The sequence below is a fragment of the Schistocerca nitens genome, chromosome 3 (assembly GCF_023898315.1).
Source record: "Schistocerca nitens isolate TAMUIC-IGC-003100 chromosome 3, iqSchNite1.1, whole genome shotgun sequence".
Classification (NCBI taxonomy): domain Eukaryota; kingdom Metazoa; phylum Arthropoda; class Insecta; order Orthoptera; family Acrididae; genus Schistocerca; species Schistocerca nitens.
In genome coordinates this window covers 454402484-454420748 of record NC_064616.1, presented here as the reverse complement: position 1 = coordinate 454420748, position 18265 = coordinate 454402484, and the positions used below count along the sequence as shown (strand labels likewise).

At 42.3% G+C, this 18265-nt stretch overlaps 1 protein-coding gene across 1 annotated transcript in view; it reads right to left on the bottom strand.

Moving 5' to 3' along the window:
- Positions 1-18265, bottom strand: part of LOC126248382 (uncharacterized) — a 549077-nt gene that overhangs the window by 28979 nt on the left and 501833 nt on the right. Inside the window, exon 50 of the mRNA XM_049949323.1 lies at positions 6080-6117. Coding sequence (XP_049805280.1) covers positions 6080-6117 — 38 coding nt within the window. The remainder of the gene's footprint in view (positions 1-6079; positions 6118-18265) is intronic.

The window sequence follows — 18265 nt, the reverse complement described above, 5'->3', positions numbered from 1 at the left end:
CAGTGAAATACTGGATCTCAGTTAGCCCTGGCAGTAGTTGTTATCAATTGCTCCGCCAGTGTCTGAACGATGGCTCCGGGTGTTATTTGGAGACACCCCTTTTTCAGCACTGCTGCTGTCAGTAAATGACTGTGTTCATCAAAAATCCTCTGGATGGCTTCCCATACTTTTTTAGAACACGTGGAACGATTGATAGAGTCCAGGAACGCTTGCCATGATCTTTTCTTGCTATCCTTAATTACATGTTGAGCCTTGGCTCTGGTGCCTCTAAAGGCTATGAGAGTGTCAGCTGTCAGACAGCATTTAGAATGTCTGAGCCACATGCCTGTCCTGGATTGTTGAATGGCACTCATCTGTCCACCAAGGTACAGGTCACCTCCAAAGACCAACTGAGGACTTTGGGATCAATAGGTCAGTGGCGATATGGATCACTTGTGTGATGTGGTCCACCCATTCCCGGACACTGTTGCAGTGTTCAAACAAAGCCAGCTGGCTGAACAGCATCCAGTTAGCCTTACTGACCATCCATTTTTGTGGCTTCTCTTCAGGAAATGCTCCATCCAATATGTGAAAGCCGAGTGGGAGATGGGTCACTAGAATGGTCAGCAATGAGCTCCCATTGAACAGAGTCTGCAAGAGCTTGAGAGCAGAAAGAGAAGTCGATGGCTAAGAATGACCCAGTAGCAGTACAGAAATGAGTGTGAGTATCCATGTTGAGAGCGCGCAGCTCATGAGATGTCATGAGGCTCTCCAAAACCTGACCCCAAGGGCAAGTATAGATTGAGTCCCACAAGACATGATGGGCACTGAAGTCTCCCAAGAGGAGAAATGGTCATGGGAGTTGTTCCACAAGACCTACGAGAATCTCAGAGTCTAATGGATCTTGTGGAGGGAGATACAGGGAGCACACAGTGATCCTCCAAGAGCAGACGAGTGATTCACATTATTGACAAACACAGGAACACCTCTCTTGGCTCTGTCCCCAGTCAGGTCATCCTTGCGGTGAAAGGTATAGCCTTGTAGCATAGGAGTGTCAGTGGCTTTAAAAATCTGTTTCTTGTATACACAGTCACACGGGGCGTTACTGCACTAGCAGTTTCAGTTCTTCCACATGTGCCCTGAAGCGATTAATGTTCCATTGTAATGTTGGAGCCTCTATCACGTGAGCTGAGCTTTCACCCAGTCTTTTTGCTGAGCAGACGAGCCTGTAATGGGTGGGGCTCAGTCGTGGGGCGAAACGATTACCCCAGTCAGACAACGTCCATTACTTCTACCAAAGAGTCAAGGGAGACGTCAAACAGTATGAAGTCGACATAATCAGACTGCTTACTTCCCACCTCCATTGGTGGTGGACACTTGGCCTTTGATTTCTTGCCCTGGGTAGGCTCTGGAGCCACAACGACGACAGTGGAAGCTTCACAACGTAGCTGACACCAGCTTTCTCTGACGTTTTGGGAGGAAGTGTAAGGTCTGGAGGAACTGGAGCAGCACAAGTGCACTGGCAAATGTAGGTACTAGGGCTGACGCTACCAACCTCCATTTGGGTAGCAGCTTCAATCTTCTGAACTGGTTGTTTAAGAGCAGATGCAAAGGAGGTAGCAAACTTTGGGGGCTGCATGGTCTTACAGATCTTTTTGGTCTCTCCATATGAGATATCCCATCACTAACAATGTTCCATTTCACAAGTGCTTGACCAACTTTAAAGAGCCACAGATTCCCTCTATGCCCTTTTGGATAGGCAAGAGCGAAACCTTTTCAAAACTACCCTCTTTCTGCATGATGATGAAAAACACATTGTGGTCACAGGCATGTGTTCTGTTACTATAAATATGACCATTCTTAAGTCCTGAATAAGGAGGACTGACTATGGGAGCCCTCTTGTTTGATTGGGTGTTGGTACCTACCAGCAGCCCACCCTTTCCACTGGGAGGAGGAACAGAGAACTCAGAAGGACCATCCCCATCCAACGAGCAGCTAGGGAAATAAAAGTCCACTTACACAGAGCCTTGCATGCCTAGGTAAGTCTTATACAAATGAGGTATGGCAGGTTCCCTGGAGGTTGCCCACTAAAAATTGTTCCACCTCAACAGCCATGCATCTCATCAGCAGACAGCACACCTTAAGATCAAGGGCTTTTACCAGTCTCACAATCTGGGCAGTCAAGCCAAGGTCCCCGTTCCCTGCAACACAAAATGTTCCACTGCCACACCACATGGCATTCACTGAAGCATGCCCGGAGCTTACAGAGACAATGGAATGAGGGCACTAACCAGTCCCCAGCTCAGGAAGCCTGGGGTTGCCAAGCCTGTACTCAGCAAATAAATAGTGTGACCCTACGGGGAGCAACTATGTGGCTTCAATATCTCAAAAAATTCATGTGACTTAAATATTTGCTAACTCCGGAACTTCACGCATGCCATCCTTACATCCCCGCCCTCATGATTATACTGCCTTCTTCCATTCCTTCTTTTTCAAATTTGTGATGCCTCACAATGTGTAATAATAGTGTCTGTCTGCCTCTCTCTCTCTCTCTCTCTCTCTCTCTCTGTGTGTGTGTGTGTGTGTGTGGGGGGGGGGGGGGGGGGGTAAATCAATTTAGTTTGAATCACTGAGAATGTGAAAAGTAATTGTAAGACTTACTCATTCCACATCATAGCAAAAGATGACATTTATGATCCATGGAACATGCAAATAACTAACCAACCAAACTCATAAAAATTTATATCAGTCTCACTAAAAATAAGAAATAAATGGTGTGAAACGTGAGTACAATTTTTTTTTGTGATCAGAAGTTACATGAGGAGATACTGTTAAGTATTGTTGTCACACGTAACAGCTAGTTCCATGTATCTACACTGACCAGCTAAAACATTATGACTACTTGACTAATAGCTTGTTTGTCCATCTTTGGAAAAAAAATACATCACTGATTCTGTGTATCAGGGATCTGACAGTTTTTTGGTAGGTCTGTGGAGATATGTGGCATTAAATGTCTACACACAGGTCATGTAATTTGTATAAATAATAGGCTGCTGATTTGCATATGCGGTGATGATGCCCGATAGTGACCCAGATGGGTTCCACAGGATTTCCATCAGGCAAATTTGGTCACCGAGACATGAACGTGAGTTCACTATGATGTCCCTCAAACCAGATGTGGCCCCAAGACATGGACAATTATACTGCTGAAAGATGACATTGCTGTCAGGGAAGACATTAAGCATGAATCTGGCAGTGTGTCTTTGATTATTACCACAGGTCCCATACAAATGCAAGAGAATTTCTCCCATAGCCTAATACTGGTCTCATAAGCCTGTGTCCACTGCAGCAGCACGTTTTGAGCCGCTGTTCTACCTTGATGATGGAGTTTGTGGAGACGACAATCTACCTGTTTTAGCCAAAATGTGAGTCACCCAAGGAGCCGACATATTTCCAGTGATCGACAGTTGAATCCCAATGGTTCTAGGCCCACTGCAATCATTATTGAAATGTTGTAGGGTCAACATGTGAACACATGGGGATGGTCTGCTGCACAACTACATTTTCAACAATGTATGATGACCGGTGTGCTCTGAAACACTTGGGTGTGCACCAGCATTGTGCACTTTTGGCAGGGGTGCCACAGACCACAATCTATCCTACTTTACAGAGCAGTAAGTTCCAAAGCCCACATTCTGTGAAGAGTTGTGGACGTCCAACCATTCAGCATCTAGTAGTAGTTTTACTGTCCTCCTATCTCTTTCCATAGATGCTCATAACAGTAGCACCTGAACATTCCACCAGCTTTGCCATTTTTGAGATACCGGTTCATAGACACTGTGTAATAATAATCTGCCCTTTGTCAAAGTTTCTTATCTCAATGGATTTCCTCATTTGCAGCCCATACCTTCACTAGGTGAACCCTCGCCTGTGTCTGCTCTGCTTACATACTTTTCCTACTGCTTCAGGTACCGTGGCACCACTAGGAAGCATCCAACATCACGATGGGCAGTGGTCATAATGTTTTGGCTTTATCAGTGTATATTTTATATGGTTTAGTAAAACATCAGCCATAAAATTGGCGTGATCATTCATTTTGCCACACGCACAGCTAGTGCGATACTCTTCTTTCCATCCAATGTTAATATTATTTTATTGGCAATATTTGAAGAAATGGCATGTTTGCTACAAGAGTCAAGAAAAAGCAGTGAATCAGCTATTGATCTTAACAAAAACTTAAATAACAAGAGGTGGGGGTCATGAACTCTGCTACTACTAATCACAGGTCTACTATTTTATTACTACAGTAATACAGCTGGTAAAATATAATTCATCATCTTGATGAATCAGGTTAAACTGCAGCTGAGAACCTTTTATATCAGTGTGTTTTAGGACACAAAAATACTTTGTACCTCTCCACACTTCTGCGTGTATACAAATGCAACATTTGAGAATATGGTTACAATCAAGCTGCCATCAAACAAAGCTTTGAAACTATTTAACAGCTTAAAATACACACGTTAAAAACGTTTTGCATCACCCAGTCCCCAGAACTCCTGAAGATATACGTTGACTGTGGATATTGTATCACAGACACAGTCCCTCTGACTGTTCAGAGATGTCACTAAACCCACCCAAAGATGTGAACAACCATGCATGAGCAGTGCCTATTAGATGGAGGGGGTCCAACAGCTGATCAGTTCCAGTCATTCCACCAGAAAGGAGGTACACGGCTCATGTCTGTAGTTCAATCATGCCTAGATGGTCAGTACCACGGTTTGATCATGTCCGCATTGTTACTTTGTGCCTGGAAGGGCTCTCCATGAGGGAAGTGTCCAGGTGTCTCGGAGTGAACAAAATTGATGTTGTTCAGACACAGAGAGATACAGACAGACAGACAGCAACTGTCGATGACATGCCTCGCTCAGGCCGCCCAAGGGCTACTACTGCAGTGGATGACTGCTACCTATGGATTATGGCTTGGAGGAATGCTGACAGCAACACCACCACGTTGAATAATGATTTTCGTGCAACCACAGGACATCGTGTTATGACTCAAACTGTGCGCAATAGGCTGCATAATGTGCAACTTCACTCCTGACATCCATGGCAAGGTCCATTTTTGCAACCATGACACCATGCAGCACGGTACAGATGAGCCCAACAACATGCCAAATGGACCGCCCAGGATTGCCTTCACGTTCTTTTCACTGATGAGCATCATGTATGCCTTCAACCAGACAATCATTGGAGACGTGTTTAGAGGCAACCCGGTCAGGCTGAGTGCCTTACACACACTGTCCAGCAAGTGCAGCAAAGGTGGAGGTTACCTGCTGTTTTGGGGTGGCATTATGTAGGACCGATATACACCGCTGTTGGTCATTGAAGGGCCGTAATGGCTGTACAATACGTGAATGCCATCCTCCGATGAATAATGCAACCATATTGGCAGCATATTGTTGAGGTATTCATCTTCATAGGCGACAATTCGCGTCCCCATTGTGCACATCTTGTGAACGACTTCCTTCAGGACAACAACATTGTTCGACTAGAGTGGCCAGCATGTTCTACAGACATGACCCATATTGAACATGCCTGGGATAGATTGAAAAGGGCTGTTTATGGATGACAAGACCCACCAACCACACAGGGATCTACGCCAAATCGCTGTTGAGGAGTGGGACAATCTGGACCAACAGTGCCTTGATGAACTTGTGGACAGTATGCCACGACAAATACAGGCATGCATCAATGCAAGAGGACTTGCTACTGGGTATTAGAGGTAGTGGTGCGTACAGCAATCTGGACCACCACCTCTGAAGGTCTCACTGTATGGTGGTACAACATGCATTGTGTGGTTTTCATGAGGAATAAAAAGGGCAGAAATGATGTTTGTACTCCAATTTTCTGTACAGATTCTGGAACTGAGGTGATGCAAAACTTTTTTTGATCTGTGTAGAAACATTATTTCACTTTCCAAGCACATTATTCCACACAAAGATAGATTATTGTCTATTGAGTATAAGTCGAATGCATTCTGTAGAAACCACCACTGGTCACATACACTGACTTCTTTGGAAAAAGGAATGAAAATCCTTACCTTATGTTACTTGACTTTCTGTCCCTCACGTGAGATTCCTGGAACAATATGTGAAAGTCTATTTTTTTAGCCTGCAGTAAATGTGCAACACACATCTAGTATTATAGCACTACTAATTCAGTTTTACATCTTAAAATAATATGAATGAGATACTTATTTATAAAATATGGCTCACTTTAGAGCAATGGTTAACTCCTGCTGTTATTCATAGACATATGAAAATGTTGAATTTACTTTTGGCCAAATTAGCATATTATTTTTTCAAACGGTTAGATGTCTAAAGCTAAAAAAAATTCGTCATTCCTGTTACTAGTGTATCTTACGTATTCTACCTGGTAACTGCTACATTAATTGCTACTTTTTTCACAAATCTCTTTGAGGATAGACAGAACACAGACACTCAATAGGTTGGCATAGGATGATGCCATTTACTTACGCATTGCTGTACCATAGATTAGTTTGTAGGTAAGGAGAAGTAATTGTTGTTGAGGATGTAGTTTAACTTGGTGACCATCCATTTTATTTTGTTTGTATTTTTTGTGATATGTCCATGTATTTTTACACTTTTTATTATTGATTATGGGCTGCTGTTATATTCATCTGTACCAATACAGAAATGTTTCCCTACCTCTAGTGAGAAAGCAATCCTACCTAATGTTCCTGCATTGTTGCCTAGGTCATGAAATCCTCCCAAATGGCCTCACCATCAAATTATCCATCTCTGGCTGCAACGTGTCTTTCCACAATGAACTCTCCCTGTTTAAATTCTGTCTGTCCATAGCCCTCATCAACGTAGCCTTACAAAACCATATACATCAGGTTCAAACCACCTTGCACTACATTCTCTCCACCATATGAAACCCTTGGCTGCCAACAATTAGAGCAGCATGCACAATGCCACCTCAAAAAAAAGTTCAATGTATTCACCTCACACTCCCACCTTTGACTACCACTATCCATCACCACCGGAGCCTGCCTCAAACTTCCTCTGAATCCCTACATATCCGCCAAACGCTGCCTTGAAGACATACGACATTTACCACATTCGCAAAAATTCACTCGCTCCACCCTACAGATCCCAGAGTATAAACAGACCTGCAACACAGTCATGAACTTGCTGTCCAAAATCCTCAATCCCAAAGAAGTATCAATCAGTTCAAAGACCCCACATTTTGCCCCACTTCCAAATTAAATTACACTGGACTTCTTAAAGACCTCGTCCCCTTTACCCAGTCCCTATAGGCAAACATTTTTTTACCATTAATCCTACCAATCAGATCAAAACCAATTCTGAATCCCACCCTACTCAATTTACTCCTCCATCTGATTCTGATACCCCACCATCCGCAAATAATCCCCTGTTCACTTTCCAGAATTCCCTAACCTTGAACCTTGCATCACCATCACTCCCCACATCCATCAACATGAAAACCAATCTCACATCCACAGACAGAACTACAATCCACCACCTAAAAACTGATACTCGCCTTACTACATTACCTGCCAAGCAAGGCCATTATGATTATATATTGCAGGGACTACCTGGTGGAAGGAATCTGCCAGCTGTCAGGCACGTCCATCTACAAGCCCTGCCACAGTGAGCCCATTCCAGAAATCCAGCAGGATCTACAGTTCTTCCTCAAATCTCTAGGTACATCACAGAACATCTCCCCTGAGTCTATCTGCCAACTCACCCCTCCACTCGCCGCACTCCTACTTTCAACATGCTTCCTAAAGCACTTAAGTCCAACCTCCCAGGACATCTCCTCGTGTCTGGTTAATACACCCCCCCTCCCCCACAAAGAGAATATTTGCCCTTGTGGACCAACACTTTTAGCATATTATCTGTAACTTTCCCGCATAAATAAAAGAATCCCACCAGTACCTCTACTGACTCTCCACAGTTCCTGTTCCTTTACCTACCGGCACCCTGCTTGTCCCTGTCAGTGCCACCTCCCTCCATATTAATATGCCCAATGCCCATGGCCTTCTCGCTACTGAACGCTACCTTTCCCAATGCCTGACTGATCTCCTTCCTGGTCACCATGACCAACTATATCCTCACCCAAAATTACCTCTCCATAAAACATATCAACCATAAACAAATCCAAAATACAGCACTGGGTGCCCACATTACACCATCCTATGCCAACCTGTTTATGGGCTATCTCGAAGAATCCTCCCTAACCACTGAGAATCCAAAACCTTTAACACCTGGTTCAGATTCATTGATGACATCTTCATGATCAGAGTAGAGGGTGTATATTCCTCCAGATCCTCAAAACCTTCTCCCCCATTCACTTTACCGGGTCCTTCTCAGCCAAACAAGCCACCTTCCTCATTGTCAAACTCCACCTAATGGATGGCTGCGCCAGTACCCCACACACACACCAAACCTACCAACCACCAACATCTCCAATTTGAAAGCTGCCACCCATTTGACACAGAGAAGACCATTCCATATACACTAGCCACCCATGGTTATACCATCTGTAGTGATGAGCAGTCTAAATATTCTGAGGATCTCACTAAGGCCTTCAAAGACTGAAATTACTCTCCCCACCTTGTCTCGAAATAGATCCCCATGTCTTCTCCCTCCAGTTACCTACCATCCTGCACATACTCACTGCCCAGCCAAAAAGGAGCATCCCTCCCATGACTCAGTACCACCCATGACTGGAGCAACTGAATCATCTTTTCTGCCAGAGTTTCAGCTATCTCTCATTGTGGTCTGATATATCCTTGCCATCCATCCCACAGTGAAAGTCTGCCACACAACCAACCTACCCAATATCTACATCTACATCTATACTCCGCAAGACACCTGACGGTGTGTGGCGGAGGGTGCCTTGAGTACCTCTATCGGTTCTCCCTCCTATTCCAGTCTCGTATTGTTTGTAGAAAGAAAGATTGTCAGTATGCCTCTGCGTGGGCTCTAATCTCTCTGATTTTATCCTCATGGTCTCTTTACTATTCCGCCCCTGCTCCCAACCCCTTGCTCCATGATTCATATCCCTGCAACAGACCTACATGCAAGGCCTGACCTGTACACCTTCCCAGTACCACCGACTCCAGTCCTGTCACAGAAATCTATTACCCCATCATAGGCAGGGCTACCAGTGAAAGTAGACATGTGATCTACTAACTTAGCTGCAACAACCGTACTAGATTCTATGAGGGCACTAATGAGCTGCCTGCATGAATGGCCACTGATAAACTGTGCCCAAGAGACAGCTGGACTACTCAGTTGTTGAGCATGCCACTCAATGCGATGTGCCAGCTTTTCTGAACTGTGCAGGTGGGAACTATCCATGCAACATATTCTTGGTTCCCATAGCCCCCTGGCTTCAATCTCTACCAGTGCTGGTCCTCCACTTGCCTATCTCCTTCCTTGCTCTCACTCCTACCCTACAAATGCCTTCTCCCTTGCCAGCACACCTGCACAGTCCATTCTCTCCTCTACATCTCTCCTCTCCGATTTGCCCTCCCCCTTACCAAAGAAAAACTCCGATGTTGTACCTAACAGCCCACTACGCTGTCCCCATCACAACCTTGCATGCTCCCACTGGAAGCACTAACACTGTCCCTCACCCCAACTCTCTTAGCCCTTCCTCTCCCATCACTACATCTCAATGGCCATGAACTATCCTCCCCTGCAAGTCTGTCACTTAGCATTACAGAGTTACCACATCAGCTGTCACTCAATTAAAAGTGACACACAAACACAGTGGGACACTTCACAAGTGCTACAGTGCTACTCATGTAATGTGGATCAATGTTCAAAGCAGCTGCTGTCGGGTATGGTGGCAACATGAGAAACGCCATCCACACACTGATTTTAAGTAACAAAACTGTGACTGATGATGTGTTTTGTAGTGCTGAATTTACACTCACGTCCCAACCTAACCATTGCCTCCTGATGTGCAATGTATTCCAGAAAACAGTGGTCAACAACTTGTTGCGAAACTATTATTGATGCTTATTTTGCTCATTGCAATTGTTTAAACCAGACTTCCATGAGCAAACGAAAGGCAGAAAAATTTCAGTTTCAGTACTAAAAGTGAACTGTAACTTCTCACTTTCATTTGTTACCTGAAACTATACAAGCTGACATGATACCAACCAATGAGTAATCCTGGTTGGCACTTGGTTACAGGGTATAGGCAGCACAAGCAGATTACAAACAAAACAGGAATGATAGGAAGAAAAATAAGTGCAAAGAAAAAATAAGAGCAAATAAAAAAGTCAATCCAATGATGAAAGTGATGCAACAAAAGGTTAAAAACAAAAATAAAAGGATTATATCATCTAATGAGATACAAACCCACAACCTTCAGCATGCAGAGTTGCAACTTCACTATTGCACTATGGCACCACAGACCAATCTCTGTGATGATTATAAACAAATACATGATACCAAATTAAGTCGTGTGTGAAAGGATCCAGTAGTGTTTGACTAATGCTGTGAATGAAATGTGCATATTTAGTTACTATCATTTTGTGTGTGTTGTTTTTGGGGTGGTTATCATGTCTGACACAACATGAAATTAAGAGGCCAGACTCAGGACCCTGGATCCATATAGATCAAGAATCAAAACCTGAAAAGGAATTAGGAGTGAACTGATCATTTGTTGCGGCAATAGCGAACAGTTCAGGTGTGGCGATGAGTGTTCTGAATGGAGCAAGACAGCTCCAATACATGAAGCATGAACTATTAAGTATGTTTAATCAGACTATAGTCTGTAAATACTTTAGGAGTGAAGGAGGTCATTCAACGAAGAGCAAACACATTCAGGCGTCAAGAGGAACAAATGAAAAGAAGAAAGAAAACTTGCTAGCTTTCAGAGTAATCCTTACATGTGAGCGTGCGCATGCACGTGCACACGCGCGCGCGCGCGCGCACGTACACACGCGCACACACACACACACACACACACACACACACACACACACACACACACACACACACACACACACACACGTGTGTGTGTGTGTGTGTGTGTGTGTGTGTGTGTGTGTGTGTGCACCAGCTAGACCCAAAATGCCAGTGCTGCAGTTCAGCAAGTGACTAGGGGTGGGCTGAGGGTTGTGTTGGGTGGAGTGGTAGAGGGAGAGAGAGAGACAGGTGACAGGAAGAGGGGTTGACGTGGGTTGCTAGTGACTCAGCAGCAGGCAGCCAGTTTGCTGGCTAGGAATGTAGGATGGAGGGTTGGCAGGTGCATAGGCTAGGCATGAGATGCACCAATGTCGGAGCTGGTAGGGAGCAGCACATGCAGAAAGTGATTTGGGGGCGTGAGTTGGGATATGCTGATGGATGAAGGGGAAGAGATTGGGGCCAGGACAATGGAGGGAAAGGTGTGTTGCAAGGAAGCTCCCATCTGTGTTGTTTGGAGAATCTGAAGCTGGAGGGAAGGATCCACATAGCTCGGGTTGTGAAGCAGCCATTGAAATGAAGCATGTTATGCTCAGCTGCATGTTGTGGCACCAGGTGCTCAGCTTTAATCTTGTCAACAGTTTGGTGCTTGTCATTCATCCTGCTTGACAGCTAATTGGTAGTTATGCCTACATAAAAAGCTGTGCAGAGCTGATGAGGTAGGATAAGCCTGTGACAATACTGGAGTGCTGGGTATGTGGATTGGGCAGCTCTTGCATCTAGGTATTCAACAGGGATAGGAACCTTGTGGCAAGGGGGTGGACATTAGTGTGGCATAGGTATGAACTAGGATGTTATGTAGGTTGGGTGGCTGATGGAACATCACCTTAGGAGCAGTGAGAAGGATCCTGGGTAGGATGTCCTTTATTTCAGGGCATGATATATAATCTAAGTCCTGTTCAAATAACTTACGGGTTTGCTGCCGGGTGATGTCGTCAAACACCGACCATATTTCGACAGGAGCACACCCTGCCATTCTCAAGGCACAAATGCAAGGAAGAAGAAATGTGCAAGTAAATTTAATATCTCGGTTCACAGAGGAGAAACAAGGAAGACACCACACACAGAACAAGTGTCAACACAAACAAAGATAACCAACATCAGAAATATATTAATCAACAGGTGAGGTAGCCTTCTTTTAAATTTATTTACTGACGCAGAGGTTTTGGCGCCAGTATTTATCTTTGTGCCTGCAAAGCATGCCTGTGTAGCGCTACATATATTCGACGGCAGAAGTTAGTTGTGGCAGCAGCTACCAACATTTTTCAGAAATTCCGCTTACTTTGCACTCAATTGTAAGCCGCAGGTGGTTTTTTGGATTACAAAAACCGGAAAAAAAGTGCGGCTTAGATTCGAGTAAATACAGTATGTTCAATACACCGGTCTTCCACATTCCTGATTGTCTGACCAATATATGACATGCCACAACTGCAAGGAATACGATAGACCCTAGCCTTACGCAAACCAAGATCATCTTTTACGGATGCCAACAGGGCCTTAATCTTAGAAGGTGGTCGAAAAACACATTTCACATCATATTTCCGCAAAATACAGCCAATCCTGTTGGAAATGCTTCCTGCGTATGGCAAAAAGGCCGTAGTCATAGGTGCCACTTCGTTGCTATCGTCACTCACCCGTTGCACAGAAGGCTGATGGCACAACGCACATTTGATCTACCTCTCACTATAACCGTTCTGACGAAAGGTGACTTCAAGATGTGATAGCTCAGCTGCCAAACTTTCAGGGTCTGAGATAATGTGGGCCCTGTGAACCAAGGTGCGAAGTACTCCTTGTGTGTGTGTGTGTGTGTGTGTGTGTGTGTGTGTGTGTGTGTGTGTGAGGACAGGCATAGTCTGATAGCTAATAATATCTAGCTGTCTTTTTTTCATTGTGCCCCTCTGCCAATCAACATCTCCTCGACATGGTAAGTAGCACTCTATCCCTTTCATATTGTTGTTATTCAATCCCAGATGGTTACACTAAAAATGCTAGAATGCCATTAGATAATATGCAAGACAATGGGAATAATTTACTCAATATGTAATGCATCTCATGATGACTTATGACTACTTAGGTCGCTGATATGGAGTACCTGGCAGTAGCTGGTAGCACAATGCACCTAATATGCAAAACGTGATGCCTATTGCATGGGTCTTGAGGCCATCTTCAGTTCATGTGGGCAACTGGTGGTAGTGATGATGATTACTGGTCTTGCTTGCAGATGCAAGCAGAGCTTCCTATTTGTGGTATCATACCACGAGTTGATTGGGGTGATTTCGTTTGGAGCCTTCTGAAGGATCTCATGAAGATCCTCCAGTGATTCTTTAATGGTTGTGGCTGTAGATTTCTGGATCTACATTTAGAGGTGGAGAACAGTATGATTCCCCTGATTAGGTCAGGAGTGCACTACACAGAGGAAGCAGCTACTTGGTGTGTTGCAGAGCACTTGTGGAGTGAGCACAAGGGTTTTTTAGATTAGGCAATAGTTTGAGGCCCTCTGATGAATGCATACCATATGATATGCAGATAGTGAAATCAGATCACGTACAAAGTAAAGACGCTTCGTATGTCACAATTTTAAAAGTAATTGCTGATGCATCATAACAAAGGCCACGAATTCACCATCCTTCAGGACAACTGTCATGCTCAAATTATACTTGGGATAGAGAGATGGATGAAATGCAAAGTGGAATACTCCCACATATTTAATGAGGGCGGAACGTATATTGAAAGGATAGGTTATATGCCACAAGACAGGGAGTGTTCATTGTACTTCACAAAAATGTTGTCTATTGAGATCTAAATCGAGTCTGACTGCAAAGTTATGAAGATGCAAGTAACTAGCTTAGGTGAACTAAAATCTTCATATATTTTTCAGCCACCTAATTCAGCTGTAATAGTCAGAGAATGATCTAAAGGAAGCCAATGCTATGTCACCCGGAAGTACCCCACAATCATCCAATATTAGCTGAATGTGGCTTTAACCTAACAAGTCTAGATTGGGATGTCTATGGATTCAGTGCAGGTGGTATGGACAGGAAGTCTTGTGACACATTTCTGAAAACATTCTCCAAAACTGTCTACAATCCAGATGAAAGGGAAATATTTTATACCTTGTAAATACAAACAGGCAGTGGTGTGCATTCAGGGAAGCAACTGAAGCACTGCTTCGGTAACAGTAACTGTAACAATATATTACATTCTTATAATCATACAATTATTCCAATGTATCTAGATAAAACCCTTACAGTTCCTTGAAACACATAGAACTAATAAAATTGTTACACTACATTACTGACAGAGCATTGTGAGCGGAGACAAAGCAATGCCCATGTAGCTTAGATGTGCAGTGAGAGAGTTTTGTGTGCAGCTCTGTTGGTCGTGCATAGTGTGCACTTTTCTGTCACAACTGAAGCCAGTTTCAGGCTATGAGAGACTCATGGATGCACCTCTATTGGCTCATGGGCCATGTACATGTTTTTCAGCCACAAGCATGTTAGCTTGCATGGGCATATAATACAGGGTAACGGAGTGTATCAATAATAGTATAGTATTGCAATGCTCAGTTTATGAGTTTGCCAAATCTGTATGAGAGAGTGTCAAGGTGTCTGGTAGTAACTAGTAATAATATAGAAATATGTCTGTGTGTACTACAAAAGAGCTCTTGTCTAAACCATTTTGTGCAAATTCTTTCTCAAAAAAGAAGGAGATAGTTAAAAATGGGCAGTCAACATCAGAACTACCAAACTTGGTTCAAAATACTAATAAATGAACTAGACATTTTCAATGTAATATTTATACCAAATGTTACTGGTTAACTAGTAGCAGTGATCCAAATGTGGTATTTAGCTGGTATTGTCCATTGTTTGGTCTGTTAAGCATCTAGAATCATCTGTAGCTATTGCTGCTTTCAGGGAAAGAAGAACAGAAACTACATTTGATGACCAGCTAAAAAATGAAATATCTCTACACAATTAAAGGCAAGGCAAACAGGGATATCCTTAAAGGCAAATTAATGCAGAGTTTTTCTGAGAAAAAAAGAGTTGGCCTTCTGACATGATGGAACAACAATTTCTATTAACCAGGGAAATTATGTGGAATTGCTGAAGTAAACTGCAGAGTACGATCCTCACTTGGAAGAGCATGTAGAAACCTCTGCTATGTTTAAAGGAATTTCTAATCAAATTTAAAACTATCCAATATAAGCTGTAGGTTAGACCGTTTTATTAGCTATAAAGTGGGAAATTGTGGATGTTCCTTTTGTTGCCATCACTGTTTACAAAACCTCAGATGTGGCTAATAAAGCACAGTTTTCTACTGTCGTGTATTATGACATGAAGGAGAGATAAAGGAAAGATTCTTGGTGTTCTGTAATATACATAATACTCAAGTTCTAAACCTTGTTTTGTCTCAAAGCACCAGACAAATACTAAAGTCTTAAATTTTTTTTTAATTTGCTTGATGTACTTGCAGTTTTTCCCCCAAGATCTTGTAAATGTATTAAATTTTTGGATGATTTTTCTGTGTTGTCTTCCACATGTCAGTCCACTGCAATGCAATTACACATAAAGATTGATGAATGCTGAGTACAGAAGCAGAACTTTACATTGTAGTGGGTTTAGTGCCATGCTAGAACCTCAAGAAATTGATTCAGCTATTTTACCACCAATTAAGGTATTTTTGCCACTTTTAGACAATTTCAAATTTGTTTTTTTCTCTAGAATACATCCAACAAAATATTTATCTTCAATGGCATGCTTTATAATGTCCTGCAGAACCAGGCAAGTGATGTTTTGTACTGTGAACATAAAATCCAAGAAACCTGCCACTCCATAGTCATTCTACTTGATGACTGTGAACAAGTTTTGCAAGGAACTATGTCTCAAGTAGGAGAACATTCGAAAGGGAAAAATATCAACTATAAATGAATCTCTTGCAAAGTGTTTGATAACACTAATACCCACTTTTGTTTAAGAGTCAAAGATTTTTAAATTTATTGTTGCTTTAAAACTGTGGACAATACTTTAACCAGTTCCCTGAAAGCAGCTTATAAAGCCCTTAGGTGCATATGGAAAGTTCTTTGGGCCATTCAGTAGAAAAATAAGCTGACTGTAGAGTACAGTACTGAAGAGTTTAGAAATACAACCATGAGTGAACCTGCAAAACTACTGAGCACTAATTCAATGCCAAACAAAACTTTTCAGCAATTTAATATGTTACCTTCACTATGGTATACAATTCCAGGGAGTGTGTATTCAGTAAAAAAGTTGTTCTCAGCTGTGAAGAGGATCAATAGCTACTCTGTAAATTCAACTGGAGAAGAGAGACATTCTCAACTTTCAGTTGAAGCTCACCTACTACGAGAACTCAAAAAGAAGAAACATTTCTTTGAGGAAGTGGTTACCAAATTTGCTTTCTATGAGAGAAGAATGGACTTTCGATCCTAATGATCTTGCAGAGATGGTCTACCAAAGAATTAAGGTAGAGATTAAAGCCAGGAACTAGTTATTTTCTACAAAATTTTGCTTGTAGCAGTATAAATTGATACTGGATCTAATTACTTCAATACCTATTCTTTCAATTTAAACTGTTACCAATTACAATTTCAATCTTTAATATTTATTCATTTAATTTAAAATATTACCAGTTGTCATGTTATCAAGATGAGCCGGTCACTTTATTTAGAATAGTTTACTTAAAATACCAAAATAAATAAATTAATTAATAATATAAATATAATTCACATAAAATAATATAATTAAAAATATAATATTTTGTGCTTCAGCTATTTGAATGGTCACCACATGCCACTGTAAACAAGCCTGACCTAATCAACTGTGTCAGTAAGGAGACAGAGATTAGTGATCACGATATCATACAGATGACTTACGAAAGTTAATGCACTACGAAGGCCAGGAGACTTTTTATGTTTGAAACAGAAGCCATTCAGTTGTTAGCATGCTGCTTAGGCAATAAATGAACATGACTCAGTTCCAATATTATGATCAAAATTTAAACTGATTGCAAATCGCGTTCTGAGAATGTGTGCTGAGTAAGTGGATTAAGGATGAATAATACCCACCATGATTTAATAACAAAATTTGGAAAATCTGAGACAATAGAGACTGCTGCATTCGTGGTTCAAGAAAGAATGCAGAACTATTGACAGGCAAATGTTAGTAGAGATTTTTGTGTGTCTTCAAAAAGATTCACGCATGAAGCATACAACTTCCACCACCATACATTAGAGAAAGGCATGGCTAGGACCCTAGAAAATTCTCATCCTGCATAAGGTCGATAAGCAAATTGATGGTTTGTTTCAGTTACTCCTTGACCACTCTGACATAGCAATAGAAGACAGTAAAAGGAGAGCTGAAGTTTTAAATATTGTGTTTTCTTTTTAAAAAAATTATCCACAGAGGGTGGTTCTACAGACATACCATCATTTGACTGTTACACAAACTCCTGTATGGAGGACATATAGTGTGTTTAAAATTAGTTGGAACTTCTGACGTTTGGCTCACTGGAGGGGACATGATGCCATCCCCCACATAACACCAACAGCATCCCCCACATAACACCAACAGTGAGCTGGTTTTCCCTATTATGCTGCCACCAGTTTGGTTACTAACATGCCCCTGTTGCCATGCTGTGGATAAACAGTACCCTGTGGTGTCATGTGTTAGATGCATCTACATACATTGGCTCTTGTAAAATGGTATTTTCTGACACTGCAGTGCTCTGCAGTCATCAGGTATAGTGACCAAGTGTTTTGTGTTGGCCTAGCAATAAGAGTGCAGCACATCTGAACATGAGATTTACAATGAAAGTGGTTGACCAAGAACAAATTCACCGCTGTGAAAATAATGTTCCGCTGCAAAATATTCTTCTGAATTCGATAATAGCAATTGACAACATGCCATACCACTGTGTTGTGTTCAGTAAAGCTACAACAATGCAGTGGAGGAAAGTGGATATTTTGCTCTAGGTGCAAAGAAATGTTCCACTGGATAAAGTTGAACCTAGCATGTATAAGGTGAAGTTAATGGACTTTTAGTGCTGTTAGAGCCAGAAACTTCATGCTATCAGGTCGACAAACTGACTGATACTAAGGGAGATAGTTTTATCAGGCTTCCTCTGTATCATGCTCATTTAAATCCAAATGAGAATATATGGGCCTATATGGCAAAAAACAACAAGAAGCTTATGCTCAATGAGACTGAAACAGCCAGTCACAGTGCAGGACATACAAC